At 39.4% G+C, this 25,001-nt stretch overlaps 1 protein-coding gene across 3 annotated transcripts in view; it reads left to right on the top strand.

The window, feature by feature from the left end:
- The window catches only part of tafa5a (TAFA chemokine like family member 5a), a 139,485-nt gene that overhangs the window by 64,225 nt on the left and 50,259 nt on the right, over nucleotides 1–25,001 (top strand). For all 3 annotated transcript variants that reach the window (XM_044186621.1, XM_044186620.1, XM_044186622.1), the window contains exon 2: nucleotides 15,996–16,145. In XM_044186621.1, the coding sequence (XP_044042556.1) occupies nucleotides 15,996–16,145 (150 nt within the window). The remainder of the gene's footprint in view (nucleotides 1–15,995; nucleotides 16,146–25,001) is intronic.

Raw genomic sequence — 25,001 nt, 5'->3', positions numbered from 1 at the left:
TGTATAGAATGGGAGATGAGGAATGCCAGGTTGTCATACACAAGAAGAGGTTGTCAGAATCCTCCAATTTTTTCATTAGTTACAAGTGTTTGCTACTGTATATTTGCAAAAAGATATACCACCAAGTCAGTCGTAGGGCACATATAATATGATATTCACAATGACATTTAAACCTTACTTAAAGCAGTACTCCATTTTTTAACCTTTATCTTCAGGACTTTAACATTAGGAGTAATGATCAGTACAAGGTGTATAGTTTGTCAGCGCTCCCTGTGTTGCCAAGGGAGCCAACTAAGAGCAATTCAGATTGGCTTCACTTCAGAAAATAGTAATAATGGTCATCTCCTTAATTTACCATCTAACCCTCTACTTCAGCTCTTCCTCTTGGTTACAAGACAGAGGACAGTTACATCCTGGATATTGATAAATGAGCGCCTTTTAGCAAACCTGATGATTCAAGCTTAGCTGAACAAAATGGCTGGGCTTATAAGATTTGGGTAACTGCTAAGGAACCCAATTATATATGCTGTGCGAAAAAAAGGCCCTGAGGGAATTCCTCTATTAATGGCCTCTTCCCTACTGATGTTTAATATGCCGTGAGTTCTCTATTTCCTGCACTTTAATTTTACTTCAGCCTCTAACATAAAGTATAATATATACCACACAGTCATTAACCATGTTTATGAGTCATTGAGCATAATTACATTACTGTAACACATTTTAAGAAAAACATTGCAACTACTGTAAGTTATTAATTAAGCAGTGTTGGTAGGTAAGGTGTCACTCAGTAAAGCTTAATCACTTCTCTAATTAACACTGAAGTGATGGAACACGGTGGAGCATTACAATCACCAAGTCAAAAAAAGGTTATTTTTGTGATCTGCCAGGTGGAGAATAAAAACCATGTCACAAGTAGTCTCTAAGTTGATGGAGACATATGCTGAGCTTAAAGTCCCCCTCCACTCAAAAATGTGATTTGCTTATTTTTACTTATCTTGGATGTTTGACCTGCTGTGCAGAATGAATGTATGTGCAGGGTTTGACATCAGAAGGCTGCTTTCACATTCATCTGCTGAAGGGGGAAAGTTTCTCTATGCTCAGCTTAAATCTCAGTTTAAGACATGTATGTACAAGCAGGATATTGTGACATTGACTTGATTGGAACCCAATCGTGGTCTAGTGTGCAACTTACACAAGTGAAAAATTAACAATATTTGCATATTCATAGATTTTATAGAGGCAGAAGGAGTACATGTCATTTTAAGAATTTTTACCGAGGTAATTGAACTCGTTTGAGGGAAAAACATAAAGGAAATGTGACCTTCCTGTCAAAAATCACTTGACAGTCATTCTCACCACTAGGCGACAGGGTGCAATTTTGTTATTGCACCAGTGGAAATGCAGCTCCTCTTCCGAAATTAAGACATGGATGGGACTGATGTGTGAATATGACAAAATGACAGTGCCTGACAGTTTGTCCCTATGTCTGACAGCCTAACGTCCCCCACATCGCATTCCCTCCAGCAGGCATCATACGGACACCAAATTATTCATCTGTGGTACATTTGAAATGGAGGAAGAAGCAGAGGAACCAAAGTTCTTTCTTCTTCTCTTTTACATCTTTCAATCAGATGGTATTTCTGAGTATGGGTAATTCAGTTTCCAACATGGCAAAATATGTCGCACTGTCACTGACACGCAGCTCTGTGGGAGCGTAGCATGTGTGAGCGTGTGTGTGTGTGTGTACATGAATAAAAGCCACCCTTAACAATGGTCCGACATGAGATGAGCTGTGTGCTTCATGCTCTGCGTAGTTGTCTCATTGTCAGTCAGTCAGCTGTCAGCAGCATTATTGCGATGATTAGGAAAAGGCCTTTTGTTCAGACGAGAGAATCATCTCTATTCAAGAAGGGAGAGGAGGTAGAGAGGAGATAAATCTGACTGAATAACTTAGGTCATGGCACAGACCACGCAGTTATCTTTTTTTACTGGTTTTCTGTCTCTCTTTTGTCTTTTTCTCTCTCCCTCCCTCACTTTGGCCCTCTCATCTGTCTCCGCGTGATCTCTCCCTCATTTTCTTCTGCTACATGTTTCCCTCTGTCTCTAACTTGCCTTCTCTGTCTCTGTCCAGCATCCCTCTTTTTCTCCTGCTCTTCCTCTCAGACACAGTGACATTCCACACGCAGAAAAATTGCAAACTCTGAAGTCTTAATGAAGTGACAGCTGAAATGACGACAAGCTGGCAATTAAGCTAACATTAGCTTCATGAGTTGGTTGAAAACAGTCTTTGGGTGACTTTTTGTTTCCAGCTAACTTGTTTTAAAACAACAATCTTAAATATGCACTTGCGTGAGTTTGTGCTGAAAGATTATAATTATAAAGATTATTGCACTTTTGCTCTTTTGGTTTGGGAAAGGCTACAAAAAAGGCACCACCCAAACAAACTCTTTAAATGCAGAGTATCGCTCTCACAGCCCCAATCCTTATTTGACTAAATGTGTTGCATACATACAAACTGGCTGCATAGAATATTCAAAGCATTTCAAAATAGCAGGCCCTTCTTAATTTTTTAATGCAGCAATCGGCTTCACCCTCAGTTTCATTGCATATCAATGCAGGCCCACCGCTGGAACAGTTCACCTGAAAAGCAGCCAAAAGCCGAGACCCATCAGCGAGAGTGGAGGTTCTGATGGGTCACGTCTCTCTGTTTTCATCTCCTGCATCCCTAGTTGTGCTTACAGCCTCTTTTTCCCACTGGGACACAAAAATATTAACTTTCAGCCTGGTGTGGCTGCCAACTTCCTGCACCTAATGGCGCATTCTGTCCATCACAGGAACTGCTTTAGACGGGGCTGTGGCTGCGTTAGCCAAAGAAAGGAGTTGCTCCTGCTTTTTTTTTGCGCAGTCACTTAATAAACTAATTTTAAACATGTTACACTGAACCTGTAGAATTATTTCCTCTGACTTCACAGACGTTTTTTTTTTTTTTTGGAAAAATGGGGGACTCTTCCATTCACTGTGTGATCTGCAGAGCTCTACTCCCTCACTTTCTAAGACCGCAGTTACAGAATAGTCAATTAAAGAGGCACTTGCATCCACATTGGCTGCAGGAGCTGTTTTCTCTATGAGGGCAAGAAGTCCGGGGTTGCCTCTTCATATATTGACTCTCTTTAAATAATTAAACGCTCAAGAACCGTTATCTTCTCCCACTGCTTGCTTGGGTCACCATCTTCAGCCAACTGGAATTTCACATACAGCCTATGCACACTGAAAAGGCAATGAGAGGGAAATAGTCTTCGATACATTTACCTGACTATTAACTTTCGAGCATTTATGAACAAAACTTTCCAAAACTTGTTGCACCAGTTTGTCTTTGCCGTGACAATAACCTCACTTTTACCAGCACATCCTGTTTGCCACGTCTACCATGTACTGAGAGAAACTCCTGGAAAACAGTCTTTTCATGAAACCTGAAAAATCAGCTATTCCATTTTAGAGATTCGCTTTGTGTCGTCTCAGTTTTTCGCTGTCCCCAACCCACCGCGATGAATCAGGTTCAACAGTTAATGGGACTTGCCAACTTCTACATACAAAAAAGCAAAAATGAAGAGCAGAAATTAAATACAGCAGAGGGAAGGTGCAGATACAAAAAAGATGCCTTTTTATCTTCTCTACTTGCTCTAAAATACAAGGACAGAAGCAATAAGGACACACAAAATAGGCTTTTTAAAGCAGCTGTTTTTTGTAGATTTGAATTCCTTTTTAGGATCCTCATTATGAAAAACGACAACACTCTTACAACAGCAATATTTAGAGGAAGAGCACTGATTGCTGCAATTGTAACACACATATCCTGCCTTCCTCATATCACCCCAAAAGTCTAAAGCAGAACCTGCCACCAGGGCCGCTCCTGCGCCCCAGACACTTGTGTTCCAGGATGGAGAGTTCATTTTAAAGACGTAGAAAATCAGAAGATTTCAGGAGCATGGATACGGCAACAAGACGATCACTAAATCCTATAAAAGAGCGCTTTACTGCCAAAGATAACTGTAACTACAACCCAACCCAAACCACACCACTGATCTTATTATATGCAGTCTGCAAAGTTCCCCTTTGGCTAATAAAATATAATGGATCATGCTCTGAAATTGGCATTGACATGTACTTAAGCTACATAAAACCTTGAAGAAAAAGCCTGTCATTGCACTGAGGGCTCCATGACAGTTTGCTGCCTGTGTTTTTTAGTTTGGCTTAATGTTTATTTTCTTGGATATATTCAGATTTATTTATGCAGCTTTTATGACAAACAGAAGCATAAAGCACCAAAAAGCGGAAGAAAACGAGAAACAGCAGATCAGAGACAGGCAGAGAGATGGGGACACACACCAACAGAAAGACAGACAGATCAGAAGACAGATAGGACTGGGAGAGACTGGCAGACGGTGCGCTGTGTATGTGTGTGTGTCTTTATGCCCCAGCTGAGCCTCGGCAGAGCAGCAGCACAGAGGCCAAGTTAAATGGGGAGGGGAGATTAAAGGCAGTGCCGGGGCCTGCAGCCTCTGTATTCAATCACCGCTCTCCCCCACACCTCAGCCTGCATGCTGATCAAGCCGCAGTGAAAGGAGCCATGCACCCTGCCACTCCCATACACAAGTGCACAGACTGCATACTTGTGCTGTCATGATATCAGATTTTTACAAAAAAATGATCAGATAACATCTCAGCATCATGTTAATAATATTAAATATTCATCTTTAACATTGTTTATAGTACTCTTAGTATTTCATAGCTAAAGTGAGAAGCACTGCAACTTCAGTTGGATTTATGCTTCCGTGTCGAGGTGTTCCAGTGGTCCCGCTGCAGGGTCTTCTAGAGTAGGAACAGATTTATCTATAATTCAATGTACAATTTCACCTGTTGATTTGTTGCAGCACCACCGCAACACTGGATGGATGTGTCACATGGGGTTGAAGGTGTCCCTCAATTTTAAACTGATTACTTCCCAGGAATATATCATTCTTTGCTCAGGATTTCTTGCCATAAATTAAGGTTGTTTTTAAAAACAGAATTGCGGATAATTAATCATAAAAAGACGTTTACTCAAGTTTTCCAATGTTATTATTTCAGCAACAGCACAGAGTATCTTTATTGAGCTGAGTTTATTACCGCTACAATGGCAAAGAGGGAATATCCATTGCATACGGCCACTTGGCATGTTGTTTTGGTGGTATGAGGAACTGGAGCATTGCTCATTGACATTCAACTGTAATGTCAGAGCGATCTTCTGCACTCGATGCTTCACCTGTTTAATGCTGCTCTGAAATCTGCCCTACTGTTCTGATTCAGGCTGCTTGTTGAACCACCTGAAGTAACTAGGCTTACATTGCTTTATTCATTTTGAAACTGAGAGTGACAGTACAGAGAGGAGAAAGTTTACACTGGAAATGGCTTTGCAATATCACAAAATATAAATTAGTCTTGTGTTACCAAGAAAAAGAGAAAATACCTGAGCCTGACTTCAAAGTTGTTTCATTTTATCTTCACTACCCAGTCTCTGCTGGAGAAAACATGCAGTTATGGTGGTCTCCATGTCTGCAGACCTCATAGCTCCAAGCTGCATTTACATTTCTGAAGAGTTGCATCTCAGCTCTTGCAGTGCCTCCAGCACAGCTACAGGCCTCTGTGACACCCTGATGCAGAAACATAAGTCCATTACTCTTTCTATGTTGGTGACTGTGACTTGTGAGGTTAGCTGTGTGTCCTCCTGGCCATCACTGTAGCTCTGCATTCTCCTTCACATCACGTTTGAAAATACGCCAGGCCTCTTTACAGAATCCAAAATATCCCCGCAACAATGAGTGGACCTTTTTGAGGTGGGGATAAAGACTTTCCTTCTCAAAGTAAAAAAAATGCTTTGTTCAACTGATATTTTGTTGGCAAAGAGCCAGAGAGGTTGTAAATTGTGAATGTCCCGCCCCCTGCTGAGTGCATTTTTGTGTGTGTGTGTGTTTCATGTTCTTATATCCCGGTGGGAACCTGAATGCACACTAACCCATGGGAACTTGTGTGACTGTGGGGACAAAAATTGAGTAGAGTACATGGGTAGAGACGGCTTTTTGAGTGTTAAGACTTGGTCTTAGGGTACACGTTACAATTAGTTTAAGGTCAGGTTAGGGTAAGGGTTAAGGTTAGGCATTTAGTTGTGATGGTTAAGGTTAGGGTGAGGGGCTAGGGAATGTCAATGACTGTCCCCCACAGGGATAGTGAAAGAAACATATGTGTGTGTGTGTGTCTGTGAGAGAATAAGTAAAGATGGAGAGAGAACAGTAAACCATTTTTGAGAAAAATAAAGTGCAAATACAAAGAAAGCAACACACATACACATCACGTCACCTACACATGCATGAAAGAATCCATGCATACAGCACACAAAGAAGTTCACACACAACCTCACACCCGCACTTGCAGATGCTATATTATAGATTTTCATACATTTGAGCCCAGCTGGCTGTGATCAGGAGCCTAACACAGTCTGACATACCTTGCTTCTGTCCCCCAAGGGTGCAGAAAGAAAGAAATTATTGGACTTTCACACGTTCACCCAGGGGTCTTTATTCTGCAAAATCATAGCAACATTTAAGGGACTTTACCTGATCTTCATTGCCCTGTTGTGATGTATCCTCTGGGGGAGGAAAATGGGCTTAATTGCAGTAGCAAAGTGGCACTGGTATTTGTGTGTGTATATGCACATATGCTTTCCTGTGTTACCAAGGGTTACCAGGGTCATTTGTTTTCCCTTTTCTCCCGGCGTTTTAATTGATGATCATTCATTGTTTCACGCCAACACCCTGAGTTCATTATTCTAAAACACTAACGCTGGGGAAAAGGGTGTCTCGTGGGAAAATACCATTCTTTACGTGCTTTACACAAGGTCACAGTAGGAAAAAGGGACCCTAGCTTCATTATGAAAACCCTATTAAGCTACACAGGGACTCAGTGGAATTTATTTATTTAAGTCAATGCAACAGGAAAAAAGATGCATCAGATTGATAAGAATGTGTCTCAAAGCCTCAGTATTCTAAATGCAGTTGAACGAAAGTATGGGTTTCCTTAATAAGATGGGGAGGTCTCCCATCTGGGGCTGCTGGTATTGATTCATCTTTTGGTTGTTTTTTGCAAGTATTTGATGAATTGCTTTTACTAAAAAAAAGGTCCATTGCAAGTTCCCAGAGTCCAAGGTAATTTCCTTAAATTGCTTGTTTTGTCCAAATAACAGTTCAAAACCTAAAGATGTCAAATTTGAAAAGGTTATTAATCAGAAAACCTTTACATTTGAAAAACTTATGCTACAAACCGTAGCATTTTTTCGTGATTGGTGTTGATAATTTTTTTTGTCAATCAAGACATCATTTCGGTGCTACTCTCATCCCTAATCTGTCATACTCACTGTCTTTTTACACATCCATCCATCACTATCCAATGAAGATATAAAATAGGTTTTAAGAATATAAAACTAAAAGTCTGTACATATTAGTGGCTCTGTAATGCTGTACTTAGGAACAGTGGTGCTTTGAGCTAAATGCTAACATCAGCATGCTAATATGCTCACCATGACAATGCTAAAATGCTGATGTTTAGCAAGTATAATGTTGACCATATTCACCATCTTAGTTTTATGTTTTAGCATGCTAACATTTGCTAATTAGCATTTAACATAGTGTAGCTAAGGCTAATGTATTGGAAAAATTAAAACAGAAGCTCTGTATTATCCTGCATGTTTGATAAGAAGAGAAGGTTTAGTTGTAGCTATAGTTGCATGGCAACATTCATCATGTATGAGAGAGGGGGAGAGAGACCGAGGTATATCTTGTGGTTATATTTGGCATTTTTATGCTGCATTTGTGCTTATATTCTTTTATAAGTGCATGTGTTTATGTTTTTGTGTGTATGTGTGTTAGTGCTTCTGTGTGACTGCTGCTTGCCCAAGCATTTGAGGAAAAAAGGGCAGAAAAGGAAAATCAAATCACTTTTCAGAGTGGCTCCACAAAGCAAGCGAAGTGCTCAGACAAGCTTGCTTCACCCAAAATAGATCGGCCAGACCACAGTTCTCTCTTTCTCTTTCTGTCCCTCTCCCTCGTCATGATGAGAGAGTGCTCCCAATGAGAATAGTCTCCAGAACTTTCTCTGACTCATGGCAGCATAGGATATTAATTATTCCAAGGCTAGCTTTATGATGAGTTTTTGGTCACTCTATCAGTGTTGGAGGGGAAAATGAATGTCTACTGTAAGTCGAGGCAGTTTGAAGGGAGTTCAATTCTTTCTAACAGCAATCTACTTCACGATGCAAGATGGTGGAACATTATCTGTAGCTTTTTTTCCCCTTTCATTTAATCATTATTTTTCCAGTGTAGGTATTGGCTTGTTTAAATTTAGGCATCAGAGATAGTCAAAGAGTAAAGTTCAAGACATCTGCAGCCCTCAAACAAGAATGAAGACGTTATTTTATGAATTTATTAAAACCGTCAATCATTTCTATTCATCCCACCATATTGCTCTGAACTGGAACATCTTTTTTTCACACCTGTAAAAATCAAGGACATACTGTACCCTCTTCAAACTGCTTTCACTTACCGTCAAGGTCCAGACTCCAAATTAATAAGTCCAAGTAAGTGGCTGGCTTCATTGTTTCTGGATCTCAGTGTCCTCCTGCTCAAGTGCAGGTCGTTTTGGAGATTTCTTTCGAGCCCCACATCATCCGACTGCTCTTTTACCTAAAGCTGTAATGTCATCTGCTCCACTCTCCTTCCCGTTACACCTCATGCTGTTCAGTTGGCTCTTCCAGCCTCTGATTAGGCTTGTTAAAAGGATTCATTTAAAAACTAGCCTGCTAGGCCTCAGGTTAGAGGGATGACATCAAGTTTCTACTAATGCAGCGTTTGGATCCAAATTGGGATTTCAGACACACAGTCTTGGCGTCGGACTCTCCTCTCTCATTCCGAACAGCTGTAGCAGGCTGGAGTGATATAGCATTTTAGTCTGGCACTGTCTAACATACAACGTGCACACACACACACACTCTCAGCAGAACTGGTGTGATGCTAGTTTCCAACTATCAAGCTGCCATGTAGTGTTTCTGGGTTTAGTGGAGACTGTGTGAAAAAGATTTTTTTGTAAACAAGCCATGTAGCCATTACATGCATCGTTTTGATGTTTAGAAAAGAGCATGTCCGTTTCTTGGCATCCTTATATTTCATATTGCCTCACAGCCAAACACACAAGAGTCATTCGGCTCCTCAGAGGCACCATGACAACATTGTTTGCTTAATACACAAATCAATATGGTATATTTCAGCATTTAATGTTCTTCACCTTACACTGCATATTTTTAGCCCTGCTTGCGAGATCACAGTGCTCTAAGGATGCCGATGTCAGACGCTTGGTTTTCTCAAACCGCATTGGTCTGGCTAAGTCTAATAAGCAGCATGGCCCCCATGAGCTGCTAGCATGGTTTTTAAACTCTTGTCTTGTTAATAAATTGTTCCCCATCAGTCCACTCTGAAATCTTTTGGAAATTAAGATTTGAGCAAGCATAAATCCCAACTGTGTTGGAATGTTTTCGTCAGTGCTTTCTTATATAATCCCATGACCTGGTAGACCTTTTTTCCAGGATGAAAACAAAACCAAAATGGAACAGTAATGGATAGAACAAATGAACAAATTACCTATAATCACTATAAGTCTGGTTCGTCTTAATGACCTGCATGCATCCAGAAAAGCACACATTGTATAGTTCCTGATTGGTAAAACAATATCATGCGCCGCCCAGAAAGACCTCTTCTTCTTAGCTAGTCTACTTGTTGCACTAATAAGCAGCATGTCGCATTTCAGGTAGGCCTACCATTAAGCCAGTAATGTTAGTTAACATTACAGGGTTTTGGAAGGAAAAAAGTAATGATTTATTGACCACATGCAGCTACAATCCCACCGAACATTAGACACGAAGCAGAAACAAAACAGCAAAGACAAAGTAGAAAAACATGCAGGCTAGGACGCCAGTATTTACAGGATGGTTGGCTAACGTTAACATATCAAGAGCAATACAGTGTGCGGGTGTGACATTATTGTTACTTTCAAATTAAATGTTTAGGCTATTGGTAAAAATGAGTGCAAGATGTCGGCTGTAAACTATCTACATCTTTCCGTAATTGTTTGCTCGCGAGATAAACCCTGTAGCCTTCTTTTTTATACTTAGAAGACAGAAAAATAACAAATGACAAAATTGGTTTTCCTCTTTTTTAGGCTAAACTAAATGTCTTCACTTTTTGTTGACTAAAACTAAATAATCAAATGTCTAAAATGTGACTGAAACTAATATGTAATTTAATCAAAAGGCTGATCTAACACTAAATCAAAAATTAACGCTGCTTGGTACACAGCCATTATCAGCTGAAAGCAAATATATTACTCCCACTCAAAATAAAATACATATAATTTATTGCTTCGGACCTGTGGTGTTGATTTACCACCAGCAAACATTTCTTTGCTATTTTTTGGATGGGAGCCCTCATCTTTCTTATGTATGCTATCACAAGTCTTACTGTAAAAATGAGAGCTAATTAAAACTCATTCTGTAAGACTGCACTTCAGTATCTTCAGTACATTTCATGGCAGACTGCATTTTTTGTGACGAATTTAGAAGGGCACTCAGAAATACTTTGGAAGTAGCTGTTTCTTGTGCAGCACAGTATGCAATCCCAGCATGACTCCAGCAAACTGCAGATTTTGAAAGGACAAAAAAGACTATACCTACCCCTCCTACCAAGCCTAAACCACCCATTTTATAAATATCTAAGTATTTGATTCAGCAGATTGAGACTCTAAGAAGTAGCTTTTAGTTGTATTGGGATCTCTTGTACAGCAAAAACAAGACTAATTCTAAAAAATGAATGAAAAAGAGTCTAGAAAAACACATGGCTCTCAGACATCTAGGCAAAGAATACAGGGTGTCGAAGAGAAAAAAATGGCATGTCTCCCTGTGTTGTAGCTGTGCTGGACATTTGTCAAAAGGCTGAGCAATTGTAATGTGCTGAGGAGCGGGAGGAGAAATAATAAAGCATAGGAGCATGTCAATAACATTACGTTGTATTAAGCCGTACGCTCTGCCACATGAATCCATCTTCTGCCACAGTCAGAGCTTTCATTTCACTCTAGGGTGGCCACACATACATTTTAATCAGCCATTTGGCTGGCCAAGCTGACAACTGCTCGACAACAGAAGCTGATAAGGGTGATGATAAATCATAGCGCTACTGGTACAGGCTTTGGGTTTGTTTCTGAGGACACCTGCCAGTTTTAGATTTTTCCCACTATTCATGAGGCTATTCCAGGAAACAGGATCACTGTTTCCTCTCTTCACAGTCCAATTTCTTCACGGGATGACTGAAGAGATTGGACTACATCTTGGATATTTGCATGTATAAACATTGTGTATGAAAAATACTATGCAATATATTTCTGAGCCAAAATACAGTAGTTATTTTTTTGGATCAAATGTGTAGTCTTGCTGTTCCAGAAACTGCCTTGTTGAATCCTGTAATATTGTCTAACCTTTTCTGCAGATCCCCCCAGGCCAACAAAAAGAGGAATACTTTCTTGTGTTGGGAGGGGGGGTTCAGTTCAGTTTTTTTTGTTTTTTTGTTTTTTTTGCTTTGTTTGTTTAGTTTTGGTATGTTTAAGAGAGTACGTGGTATCCATGGCACTGCGCTCTGGAGGCTGAGCCATGGGGATGCTTGGAGCAATTTGTTTTAGAAAAGAAGGAATGGAGTCGACTCCTGCTTTATTAGGGGACTGAGACCAGCTTGTCCTCAAGTTCTCTCACATAATATTTGGTAAGACTGCACAACACCTAGAATGCCTGCAGCTAAAACTAACTTGTTTAGTAATTCTCTACGGACTCTATCATCTGAAATACTTGAGGTTTACACCTGAAATATTAAACATATAAAGGGCACGTTATGTTTATCCTGTGTGGGGAACTTGAATTGAACGTCAAAACTAGATAAATTTATTCCTCAGGGTAATAACTCTGATACATATTTAGTACTAGCTTTTTTTTAGCCACACTAGCAGCAAGGCTACAGAGATGGCAATGTTGGTCTGTTGGCAGATCGGTTGGTTAGTTGGTCCATTACTTTATACCTAATAATATTAGCATGTTAGCATTGTCATTGTGAGCATGTTAGCATGCTACCATTAGCATAAAGCTCAAAGCACCACTGTGTCTACGTTTAGCCTTGCCTCTAGCATAGCTGTAGACTTTCAGTCTTGTTGAATTATCATGACTTTTACCAAAATCTAGGAAGCATGCTTGCTCAAACACAAAATGTTGCAGTTGTTGCATTTGTTGAAAACTAAAATGATTTTAGCCTTATCAGTATCATTATATTAATCAAATATGGTTTGCCATGTGCCTTGCAAAGTCATTTAACAATTTCAACAACAATTTGACAATATTAATTTAAACAGTCCTGTCCTCGACATGGACCTATTACACACAGTACAGATGTTGCAACTGAAATATTTCATGAGGTACAGCACAATTATTTTATTTTTATACTGGGTTTAAAATTAGAAGATTCTTTATTGTCCCCATAAAGAAGTCAGTGCATCTGTAGGCCTATAGAAGACAATATACATGACAATGCAAGACAACAACATGAAAATAAAATGAATTCAGTTTCCCGGCAGCTAAAGCTGTGAAAGTAAAAGCAAGGTCCCTGTTTGGTGAAATGTATGCAATTAATGAGCTCATTCAACTCAAGAAATAAGAACAACAGAGAATCGCAACGTCAAATCAGCCACAGTGTTTGAGCTTGTTGACTTCACACATGGTATCTCAGTGCCAGGGCGATCCACACGATTACATAAGACATCCAAACAGTCTTTTCAGCTTCTTGCAATGAGAGAGTTCCAAAGGAAAAGGAACTGAAAAAGAGAGGAAGCAGGAAGTGAGCAGTGAGGAGTTGATCTGCAGAGATGGTGGGTGGGTTAGGATGCAGGAAGTAAACGCGCATACACACACACATACATGAACAGATATCGCATACACACACAGGAGCTTACATGACAAGTCATTATCCGGCATCACCCAGAAAAGACATAAGAGTTGCAAGAGGGAGGAGGGAGTTAAGTGAGAAGGCATGAAGGAGAAAGGAGCAAGCAATGTAAAGGAAGAAAGGAGCATGGAGGAAGAGGAGGAGAGCAGTGGAAAGGGTGGTGAAGGTGGGGGGGTCTTGATCTCCCAAGTGCAAAAGACATGACAGATTGGATTTTGTTGGCATGCATTTTTGAGCAACGGCATCTAGTGTTAAGACATCTTTCTGCACATTTGTAATCACTTCTCCCATCTTGTTACTAGTTGTATTTATAGATACACACATATACATACCACTAATGTACTACTACTGACTTTGGAGTAGTCACACTACAGTAGAGCTGACATGGCTAAAGATTAATTCAAGTCTTTGTGAACACATCTGTGGTTGAATTAATTGCCCACTTTCAGTCAGTATGCTTACTTTTAAATACACAGCCTAGTTTTGCTCTCAACACCTTTTTTTGAACATAAAAATAAATAAATTAGTATTAATAAAGAAGAAAAAATTAACAAGAGCAATAAGCAACTTATTGTCACTGTCCAGCATGTACAGCAGAATGAGATGTCATTTCTCTCAGTGTCAGCATAAAAGACAGACTAAACATAGAAGCATTACACAAAGATAAAAATATGTGCATTGGTGCATAAATTAAAACATGGGTGTCATATTCATAAAATGAAATGAAAGATAGAAAAGTAACAGACTTAGCTTTATTTGCTGTTAAGAGAATGTGTTTTGTGAATTGGAAGATTCATAAGTTGTTTTTCAATAGCTGGTTACTTGACTTTTGAAATATCTTTGGTATGGAAGGAATAGCTGCCTTTCGGCATTACAAATCTGCCCTTGAATGAGACAAAACCAACAACTTCTTCGTTTTTCTTTTTTTGAGTCTGCACCTGAGATAATTTTGGAACTTGGCTCCCCTTATGGGTCTGGTAGACCCTCTGATCACCAGTACAGATAATCGATATATTATGTTTGATTATGTGGTACTGTACTGTAGTTGTGCCCCCATACCCACTATCCCCACCCATCCCCTATGTTATGTGTTGTTGTGGTCGTTTATCAGTGCATTGTTAGTGTTGTATCTTTTTTTTCCTCAATATATTCCCAAAAAAAAAATCATTAAAAATGTAAGAGAAAATGGAGAAGAAAAGTTACAAAGGGTAAAAATAAATTGATAAACAAATGAATAGGGATGGGTAGTTGAAGCAACTATAGGCCAGCAACTAAGTTTGTGATTTTTTTTTTGGTGTTTTTGTTGCCCTAAAAGATACATTAGGGTAACCTTTAACATGTCTACATACTGTATGCACACAGACATTTTCTCCATCTGTGGCCATGGCCACCACAGGTACCAGTGTGTGGATGAATCCTGATAGATCTCCATTACCCTGGGTGTGACCCCTCGCAACTCAGTTCATTAAGCCAGCCACCCAAGTGTTCGGGACTCAAGTCCAGATTTAATCACAACTTCCATCCTCTTGCCAATCACAATTAGATCCTGATAAGCCTCTCCAGGATGGCACCCAAGGGCCTCCACACACAGACAAAGGTTAATTTGCGAGCAGCAAGGGCCTGGCTACAAGGTCAAAGGTCACCTTATTGAATACATGGAGAATGCGTGTGTGTAAGATGGGGGGGCTTGGCAGCAATTACAAAGTTAATCAGTATTCATGCGTTTCATTCATGGTTAATGGGTACATTACCTTCAAAGATGTGTGCTGATAGGATGTGGCCCTTAATGGGAAATAGCTTGTGGGTAGTCTTTAAGGTAGCTGAAATTTAAAACTAATTTCTTCACCATTGTCTTTTAAAGTCCCTTCACATATGCAGTTACATCTGTGAGCTGCTCAGTACCACCGCAGTGTTCCTCTGTTGGCTTGAGCAATTTTGTAACTGTTCAGGGTTAAGGATCTTGGGGTCTGTTGAACCTTAAAGAACCCACGTCTCTTCTGACATAAATGTGAACATGTCAAAATTCTATTCTCACTGCTGCATATCCAATGTGGTTAAAATGTAAAGTATTTTCTTTTTTTAATGGGATCCATTTGTCTATGCCTTTCACATCTTCCACCTGGTGAGACGATGTAACTCTTGACAGACGAAATAACAAAATCCTACTTCCAGAAAAGAAAAGTTGAATTCACTCTGTTATTGGGTTTTGCCATTATAGCCTTAGTTGGCCTGGTATGACCAGTAGCTAATGGTGGTTAATGTTAGCTAATGATAGCCAACTAGCTCATTGTAAGTGTTAGCTAACTAGCTAGTTGGTAGCTTTTTCTGTAACTGACATTACTAAGTCAGTTTGTGATCTTCATGACTCTACATTTTAACATATCACAGAAAAACATTTCAATGGTTTTATCGCATAAGTAAAACAAGCGACTGACTCAAGAGAATCTTGGAAAATTAAGGGAAATTCAGTGTTTAATTATCCTGTAAATGTCACTTGTGGCCACAATGGCCACCATTGAACAAAACTTAGTCTTGCCTATCTCACAGATAGGTTGTGTCTAAATTGTTGTATTATATATTCAAAATTAGAATAGATGTTCTAGCCATGTATTGAAGTCTTGCTGTAGATAAATACATGCACAACTACAGTACATGCACTCAGTGTCAGTCGGTTCCAGTGAGACCCACTCCCTCGAATTTGGTCATGTTTGTGCTGTGCCCTGCCAGTTGAGCTACAAAGGATTATAAAAAATAACAGAGCTACACCAAAGAACATGTGACACAGTACTAATTTAACAGAAGAGACAGACTAGTTTATTTTGCCCTGTTTATGATTTCATCTCTCTGACCTCACATTCTGTGGTGCAATGTCATTTCCAGGCCAGCTGGCAGCGGGGACATGTGAGATTGTGACGCTGGACAGGGACAGCAGCCAACCACGGCGGACCATCGCCAGGCAGACGGCCCGCTGCGCCTGTAAGAAGGGCCAGATCGCTGGAACTACAAGAGCTAGACCTGCCTGTGTGGACGGTAAGAGGAGGAGGGACAGGGGGCCACTTCAGTGAAAACCACTCAAACATGAGCACATTCTTCCTGAGGCATGTCTGACTTTTACATTGAATCATGTTGGTGTTGAAGCACATGAAGAAAATTAAGTGTAAAATTCAGCCATATCAAAGTGTTGAATCACTTCATCAGTCACAGGGCAGTTAGGGTTTGGTGGTTTTTAAATAGGGGCTTAAGGTGGATAAACCTACAATGTGGAGCAAAGTGGATCACAGGGGTGTCTTTGTGATGTTAGTAAAGCCTGCAACAAATCAATTTACAGTTGAATCATTTTTAAAAAGTGGCTGCAGGGGGGTTTCTAAATCCCCCACCAACAGATGGGCTTATATTTCATGGAATAGTGACACTATTTGTGGAATAGTGTCTGTTTCAGCACAGTTAGAGTTGTTTTGAATTATTATTATCATTATTAGAGTTAAATTAATTAGTCAATTGACAGAAAATGTATTTAAACTTTGACAGTAGATTAATCATTTAAGTCTTTTTTTAAGCAAAAATGCCAAAAAGTCACTGCTTCCATCTTCTCAAGTGTGGCTTGTTTTCTGAGCCTTATATGATAGTAAATTCCGTATATTTAGGTTTTGGACTGTCAGTTGGGCAAAACAAGCAATTGAAGTCGTCACCTTGGACTCTAAGGAACTGTGATGGAAATTTTTCACTATTTTTAGAAAAAATAAAGCCATATTCATAATGAAATTATAATTTTCCGTGCACATTTACTCTCAGAAGATATTTTAACCTTCACTTGATTGATCTTTAGAAAAGTATTAATTTCTTTGTAAAATCTAAATAGCAGAAATCAGCTCCCGCACTCTGTCAATAGTTAATTATAATGAATTTATATATATATATATATATATATATATATACACACTGTATGTTTAACTTTGTGTACCGTGAAGAGTCTAATTAGTTGTTGCCATGGCTTCCTCACATACATTTAATGGGGAAGAAGCTTAAGCCATTTCTCTGGTCACCATTCTGCCTCCATGACAGCTCAATGAATTTCAAGAAATTTCAAGATGGGGTTCAACGATGGTCTGACTGTGGGTTTTCTTACATCTCTTTATGACATCTTCATTGCCGTCCCACTGCCTCTTAGGGTGTCTGTCACTGAGTCTCTCTCTCGCATGATGTGCCCTCTAGCCTGGGGAGGGAGTGGAGATTATGTGGGCAGGTAAAGGTAGAATACACAGCTCTGTTAGTTAGGAAAGAAGTGCAGTGAACTGTACCTTTGGATGTCTTCTTTTGCCTGTGATTCAACTGTGGCTTCACAGTTGTGTCTCTGATTGGTGGAGCTGCCTATCCTCAGTCCGCTGTTTGACTGGTTTTACCTGCTGATCATACGAGGAGGAGGCTTTCTACCATGCGTAACTGGACAAGAGGCTTATACCTACAGTATTTGTGTGGCAGCCACAGATGAACATGACATTGGAGATTTGACCTTTCTCCAAATTCAATTTCTTCCTTCGGTCAAACTGCTTCACACTGAGATTTGTGCACTTCGTCTGAGTCCTAAAAAGAAAAATCTGATCTTGCAGACATGACCACCTACACTGTGGAGTCACTTTGCTGCCCCTATGCATGCCTCTTTTGCCAGTGAATAAGTTGTTTGGATGTTGCTTAAATCCAGAGTATCCAGATAATATCAGAAGGTATTTGTCACAACGTGGGCTCCATGAAGCACTGTGGCATTTTGTGTGGGCTAGATACTCCTCTTTTTCTGAAGAGAGCTTAGGCTTATCAGCTGACTTTTTAGAGACCTGTGCAGGTGGACAGCAGTTGTTGAGGATCGAAGTATAACTGACTACTAGACCAAAAAATTGATAGATACAATAAACCTGAAATTTATACTCATATAGTTGTTACGTCAATATAGAGCTGTATATAATATATAGAATAATAACAATACAATGTACTAGTGCTACTAGTGCTGTCATGAACTTAGGGCAAGGCAGGTTTATTTGTGTACTTTTCATATGTACATATGAAATATGACATATGTATTAAAAACACAAAGTAAATGCAGCATAAAACATTGTTAACATGTTAAAAACCATATTAAAGAAATGAAGAGATAAAACTGAGAAATACATACTAGAAGGGTAAAGATGTAAGTGCAAGGTAGATAATGATGATGCAGAACATAAATAAATTGAAATTAAAGGAATAAAGTTAGGGCAAGTCTAATGTAAGTTTGTGTGATGTATAGTAACAAAATGCTGCTTCTCCATGTTAATTTGGACTCTGGGAACAGTTGGCAGGCTGCTGCCATATGACCTGAGAGGCCAAGAGGGTTCATATGGTAAAAGACGGTCAGAGATGTATTTTGGTCCTATAGGGTATTGAGAAATGTATAGACAAGCTGCATTCCATTTCATTCGTTTCATTTAAACTCTGTATGACACACTGGAAGCCAGTGTAGAGTCTTTGTTAGGATGAATCTAAGTCATTATAAATGACTAGTAATATATTGTGTATTTTTCAACATCTTTTTTTTGTAATTGCTTTTAATTACTCACCTAAAATACACAACCTGTGTTGTGTCATTTAACATTACATTACCAAATAATCAGAGAATATAAGGGGCTGTAAATCTCATATGCAGTTTTATTTTACATTGCTTATAATCATAATCATTCCCAATGAATGTTTTAATTTGAAATACAAGTATCGGGCATAAGTGGCATAATAAGGTTGTTATTTGCACTACTGCCTTCAGCAAGGAGACACTAGGATTGGATTTCAACCTGTTAGGAGTCTACCGGTTTTACCCTGAGTGTTCCTGTTTACTTAACTTACTGTTTTAGTCAATTGGAGACTGTACATTAGATTATTTATAGGAGTGAATGTAAGCAATGAACTAGCTTCCTATCCAGCTTTGGACACTAGTGGATATGGAAAGTGTGCTGTGTGAGTGTTTATTTAAAAAAATCTACATGACCAAATAATGTTATATATCTGACACTGTATGTATTGTTATTATATGCAGTTATACAGCGTATACCCACCTCTGGGCAGGAGGATTTACCGTATACTAGATTGCAGCCAATCATATTATCTTTAATGAAAAGATAATGAAATGGTGTTAACTGTAAATGGGAGACTTTTGTTCCCCAACTTTAGCTAAAAGGAAGTGCCTCCTTCCAGGCAGTGTACCACCCTGGGTGAAGAGAAGAGCTGTCTTCATGATAAACTCCAGGAACAAAAGTTTCTTCCCTTGCTGCTGTTCCATAACCAGAAAACATGAAATGGTTGTAGCTAGCTAATCCAACGCATACACATCTACAAATATGAAGCAAACGCACTAAAGCCCAGTCTTAAACTTAACAAACAAAGTGATCTGCCTCTGTGTTTTGGTCTGTGGAAACACAAGTTATGGAAAATAACTAAGTACATTTATTCAACTACTGTCCTCACTGTAAGTACAATTTTAAGGTACTTGTACTTAAGTATTTCCATTTTATGCTACGTTATACTTACAATATTGTAGTTTTTAAACTAAATATATTCAACAGCTACTAATTACTTTGCAGATAAAGATTTAGTTTACCCATCTAACAAGACACTACTACGCCACTCTGCATAATACAGTATTTAAAGTTTAATTTAATATTTGATTTTTGAGAAATTAACATATGCACACTCTATACATGCCTGTACACAAGGGCACTTCTGTGTGTGCATATTTTTCTACATCAGATTCTAATTTACCATTTCTTTCCATATTGTCACATTGCTTCCTATCAAAAACAGACACACATCCACACGCACACACCTTTATTACTGTTCATATTACAAAATCCCCCAGCTTGATATTATTGCCATGCAAATCTGAGACGCTTGTCTCCGCAAATGCAATCTTATTTGTTTATTCAGACTCAGACTCTGCTCACTTTGGGGACATCGAAAGAGAGCAGGAGCTAGAGATCGAGAGAAAAAGCTGACATAAAAGACCCCAAATGCCACAAATGGGATTTCAATCAGTTTTAATCTACTTGAGCTCTTGAGGTCTGCTCTCTGTTGTAATATGCCTTTGCCTTGGCTGACACGAACGGTGTCCTTCATGCCTTAGACTCTACATCCCATCCAATGCAGGATAATCCATAGCTCCATCAGCGGGCTCACCCGGCTTCCAGGACAGTATGTGGTAATGAAAACAGAGAGAGAGTGCAGGAGTGCCACTGAACCTGAAGAGTCAACTCTTTGTTGTTGTGCATTTCCCATGTTCCAGTTGCTCTGTGTGTGTTTATTGCTTTGAGGAGGTGAAAATGGGAGATAAGCCGACGACGTGATAAGCTTTCCGTAGCTGCGCTGTTTGTCAGCGAGTCCAAGAAAACAAAACCTCCAAGAATCACATCTCTGCGGCATTAAATTCTGTCTCTCCCTGACCCTTTCTCTTTCTCCATTTCTTATTTTTTCCTTTCTACTTCTGCTCTTTTGCCTTTCTCTCTCTCTACTGTATGTCTTCAATGGCTCGACCCATTCGAGGCCTATATCACAGCCTAGTGTCGCATAAGTACTCCCTCTCCCTTCTGCAATTTCATGCTCTTGAGCCTTTTTACCTCTGTGCTTGATGACTTTTAAGAGAGCTGATATTGATTCTTATTAGGAGGGTGAGAGACCGAGAGATACTATTAGAGAAAAACAGACTTACCTACTTGTGCTGGCTGCAGGAAAGAGTGAGTCCAGAGACTTAGAGGAGCTTGTTGAGGGTCACTGGTTGTGGTGGTGATAGCTCAGTGGGGAGTCCCTGCCTGAGGTGAATGTGTTTGCGTTTGGTCTCCTTTTGCTGGGATGCTGACATTGATGAAAGCCTCAAAGGTGACCAGTTTTGAGAGGCTCAGGCCTGCTGTGAAAAAACAGTGTGCGAAAAAGACAAAGAATGATACACAATGGTGGAAAAAAAGACGTACTGTACTTTACTTAAAGCTCCCCTCCAGACACATTTTAAAGTATGTAAAAATATTTTGGTTTACCTGGTTATCCCACATAAAAAGTACAAATAAACTCTGAAAAGGGGCTGGAAGCACATCTACTCTTTCTCCCTCATTGAGAAATTGTGGGTGAGAGACATACATCCATGGTGAGTTAGTGGCTGTGAAACATACAATTATATCTGCTGCGATGTTACAGTGTGTTCACATTGTTATTACGTAACATTAGTAGATAGTGGAAGGAAGCTCCAGGGTCCGGTTTACATCCCAAAACTGCACACTCTACCATGTTCGCTGTCAAAACTTTCACTACGCTAACTTAGTGCAAACTCTCGCTCTCTGTACTGACAAGTCTGCTCTGTGCTGGAGCTTTTTAGGTTTCTCTGCATTGCGATTGGCTTTTGAATTTGTGACGTCCCAAATCTAGCTTGCCCGGAGAACTCTGATTCTCAGATTTTAGAGAAGTGAACAGTCATCTCCCCCTTCAGTGTGAAAACGCCTCTCTAGTGAAACGTTGCACAGAAACAAGTCAGTAAAGTCAAGGTCAGACATTTTAGGGGACATAAACATAAGAAAAACACATTTTTGTATATTTTGAGGTTTACTTGAGTATGTTCATGTCATGCTACTTTATACTTCTGCCTCACTATATTTCAAAGGCAAATATTGTATTTTTTACCCCACTACATTTATTTGACAGCTATAGTTACTTTGCAGTATAAGATTTTTCATACAAAACATATGATCTGCTTCTAAAATATAATACATTACTTATCAAGTCATTTTAGTCTGTAACTGGCATCAACAACGTGCTAGCAAACAGTTGCTTATTTACACATCCAGCAGTTAAGGAGCAACATTAGCTTTCATTTGGAGTCGTGTTTCTGGCCACCTGATGAATGTAAGTCCAATATTCACTCTATTTTAGCTCTGTTTTTGGTCTCTACTAACTCCTGAAGAAAATATCTGGCTCTTTGGCTGCTAAATGCTCCATTATGTTCAGTAGCTAGTTGCTAACTGTGTCTGTCTGCAGTTTGGTGCTGAGCAAGTAGTGTACAGTGAGTTTTTAAGAGCCGTTTTGCTGAAACAGCTGCCTGCTGTGGCCGAAAATAATGCTATGAGAGTGGTGAGAGTGAACCAAAACAAGTTGTGGGACGAAAAAGTTCCACATTCGAGTGATGATTATCTGTAGGTTCAGCAATATCACTATCACCCCTTTCACACTGTCACATTGTTTTCACATTGTCACTTGATACATTGTTATAATAAACAGTTATAGCATTTTGCTGACAATACTTTTGTAAGCTTTTGAATGCAGGACTTTTACTTGTAATTTTCACATTGTGGTAGTGCTACTTTTACTTGAATGATCTGAGTACTTCTTCCACCTCTGCTAACACATAACTTCAATTGTCATATCTGTAAAGCTGCATTGCAAGCTATAAAAATTACACTCATCCCGCTAGATGCACATCCCTGGGTAGTTTGCATATGAAGAGCTGTTGCAGTAAATCAGGCAGTGATAGAGACAACAGTATGCGTCAGGCTCAGTCTCTGGGCTATTAGACAGTACCAGAGCGCCAATCATACTGCATCAGCGCACTGGTTTGATTTGATCCAGGGAGGAAGGGAGGGGGCCGCGGTCTGTTGGGGAAACATGTCATGTCAGCTCCGGCAGCCAGTTAGCAAGCTGGCCACTACCGCAGCACTGTCCAGAGGGACCAGGACTGGAAAAGATGGTCCAGTGGTGAATCTGTAATGTCCCTCCCTTTCTTAATTTCGTCTTTCTTTTGGCCTTTTTCTTTCTTTCTGTTTCACATACACACATGTACAGCGCAGACTGAAGACTGATGACCACGGGCTGCGGCCTTGTCAGAGGGAGAGGAGGGGGAGAGGGCAGGCAGATGGGAACTGCAGCCTGAGGTGGGTTGCTTCTCCTTGGGTGTGCTGGTTTGGAGGCTGTAGCCTCTTAACTGGAGCGGGACACAAATCACATGGCGCTTTTTATATACTGATCACACCCAGGATGCGGAACTCCCTCTGTGTGTCTCTTTTGCATCTTGTCTTTTCTTATTCGCACTGGTGCTGTTGACAAAATACAATTTTTTCATTCTAGAAAATTATCCATTTATATTTCAGTATTGCAAAAATCCAATTTGGAATGACGATAGATTTTTCAGATGCATTTTGATAGCTTTTCTTGTGTTAAATCTTCCATAGTCTTAGTATTATGTGCAAAACAGTTTTGCCAGCTAAAATCTTTGTTTTGTTTTGTTTTTTCCCATATCAGAAATCAACAGTAGTATATTTTTCATTTTTTCATTCAACATGAGCCAGTATCTGTGTTGTATTATGGGAGGTGTGAATCATCTATCAGCATCCTGTTGCCTGTGATTTGGGGAAATGCATTCACCAAATAACTTCTACCGAAATAACTGCAGTTATTTGGCTATAAAAGCAGAAAACAAAAAAGATAAGACAATATATTATATAGTAGACATAATAACAAAACAAAACCATTTCACATGGCTGCAACTGACTGATCTTAGGGTTATACTGTAGGCAAAAGTAAAAACGCTACTTACATCTGCTGCAACAGCTCAGTTCACTGTGCTGATAGGACACTAAACCTGAAGGTGTAGGTTAAAAATAAAAACACAACTTCTGGAAGGAAGAAATCTATTTTATATTCCCTTTGTGAATTAGGTCAGAGAATAAAGTGTTAGTGAGATGAAGAAAGGTCTGGCCGTGCTTCCAGGCAGTGATATTTAAAGATTTCATTTTTACTGCTAGCTTTTTAATTTAGGAACTTTAGGAACTTCAAGCACTCAAGTTATGTTGCATCGTTTAAAAGCCAAGATTTGCTTAACTTTTATTATAATCAGCTACTTTTTACATGTAGGTTTTTGGCCATTTCCAGTGGTGGGCATTTCATTTTAACAAATTAAGTAGCTAACATAATAATTAGGGGGGATATTTAATAATATTTGTAGGAACAAAATTGCTTTAAATTATAGTTTACTTTTGTTGCTTCATTTTTGTGTAGATTTTTCTATTTTCTCTTTTACATCACATAAGCAAGTCATCTGGCAACATTCCCTTACACTGGTGTCTCTGTTACTTCTTTTAAAGCAACAGGATCATTCAGAAACTCGAAAACAAGGAGTGTTGAGTGAGAGTTAGAAAAAGCGACTTTTTCCTCTGCTGTTTTTCAGAACTCTTCTCTCCTTCCCCCCATACACTCCCTGAACATTATTGAGGCAACTTGCACCAACTGTCAAGACATCACCTTTACACGTTATGAGAGAGAATGAGAACCAAAGTCCCAAACAAGTGTCTGTGTGTTTTTTTTTTTAAATTCTTTTCTCTTTTCTGGGCCTTCTGAATTTTTGGAAATATTAATGCAGAGCTCTCCCTCCAGAGTGACTGGTATTACAACAGCTTCTTTGTGGGTTTACACAAACAGAAATACTGAGCCAGTTTGTGTTTTGCAGTATGACAAGCACAAATATAATACAAAGAATGCTTGTGTTTTCCCCGTAGGGTGAAAAAGCTAACGAGTGGTGCACATTAGCATAGAAATAAAGCAAAGTGTCGTGCTCTGGCTTTCATTCTGTGGCAGAGTTACAGTAAGTTTTCCATCCATTCACCTTGCATTATGTTGCTTTGTAGCCTCCCTCCCTGCTGAATTCCTCAACAAGAAATCCATTTTCACGGTCCTTTAAAGAATGGCCTGGTTTTTAAATGTCTTTAATTTTAATTTTTCTTTTTAAGGATGACTTGCAATCACAACATACACACACACACACACACAATATATATATATATATATATATATATATACCTTGATTACATGTATTATTTATTTTGAAATTCCCTTTAA

The sequence above is a fragment of the Siniperca chuatsi genome, linkage group LG23, assembly GCF_020085105.1.
Source record: "Siniperca chuatsi isolate FFG_IHB_CAS linkage group LG23, ASM2008510v1, whole genome shotgun sequence".
Lineage (NCBI taxonomy): Eukaryota > Metazoa > Chordata > Actinopteri > Centrarchiformes > Sinipercidae > Siniperca > Siniperca chuatsi.
The sequence above is the reverse complement of the archived record's forward strand: the minus strand, read 5'-3'. Positions and strand labels throughout refer to the sequence as shown.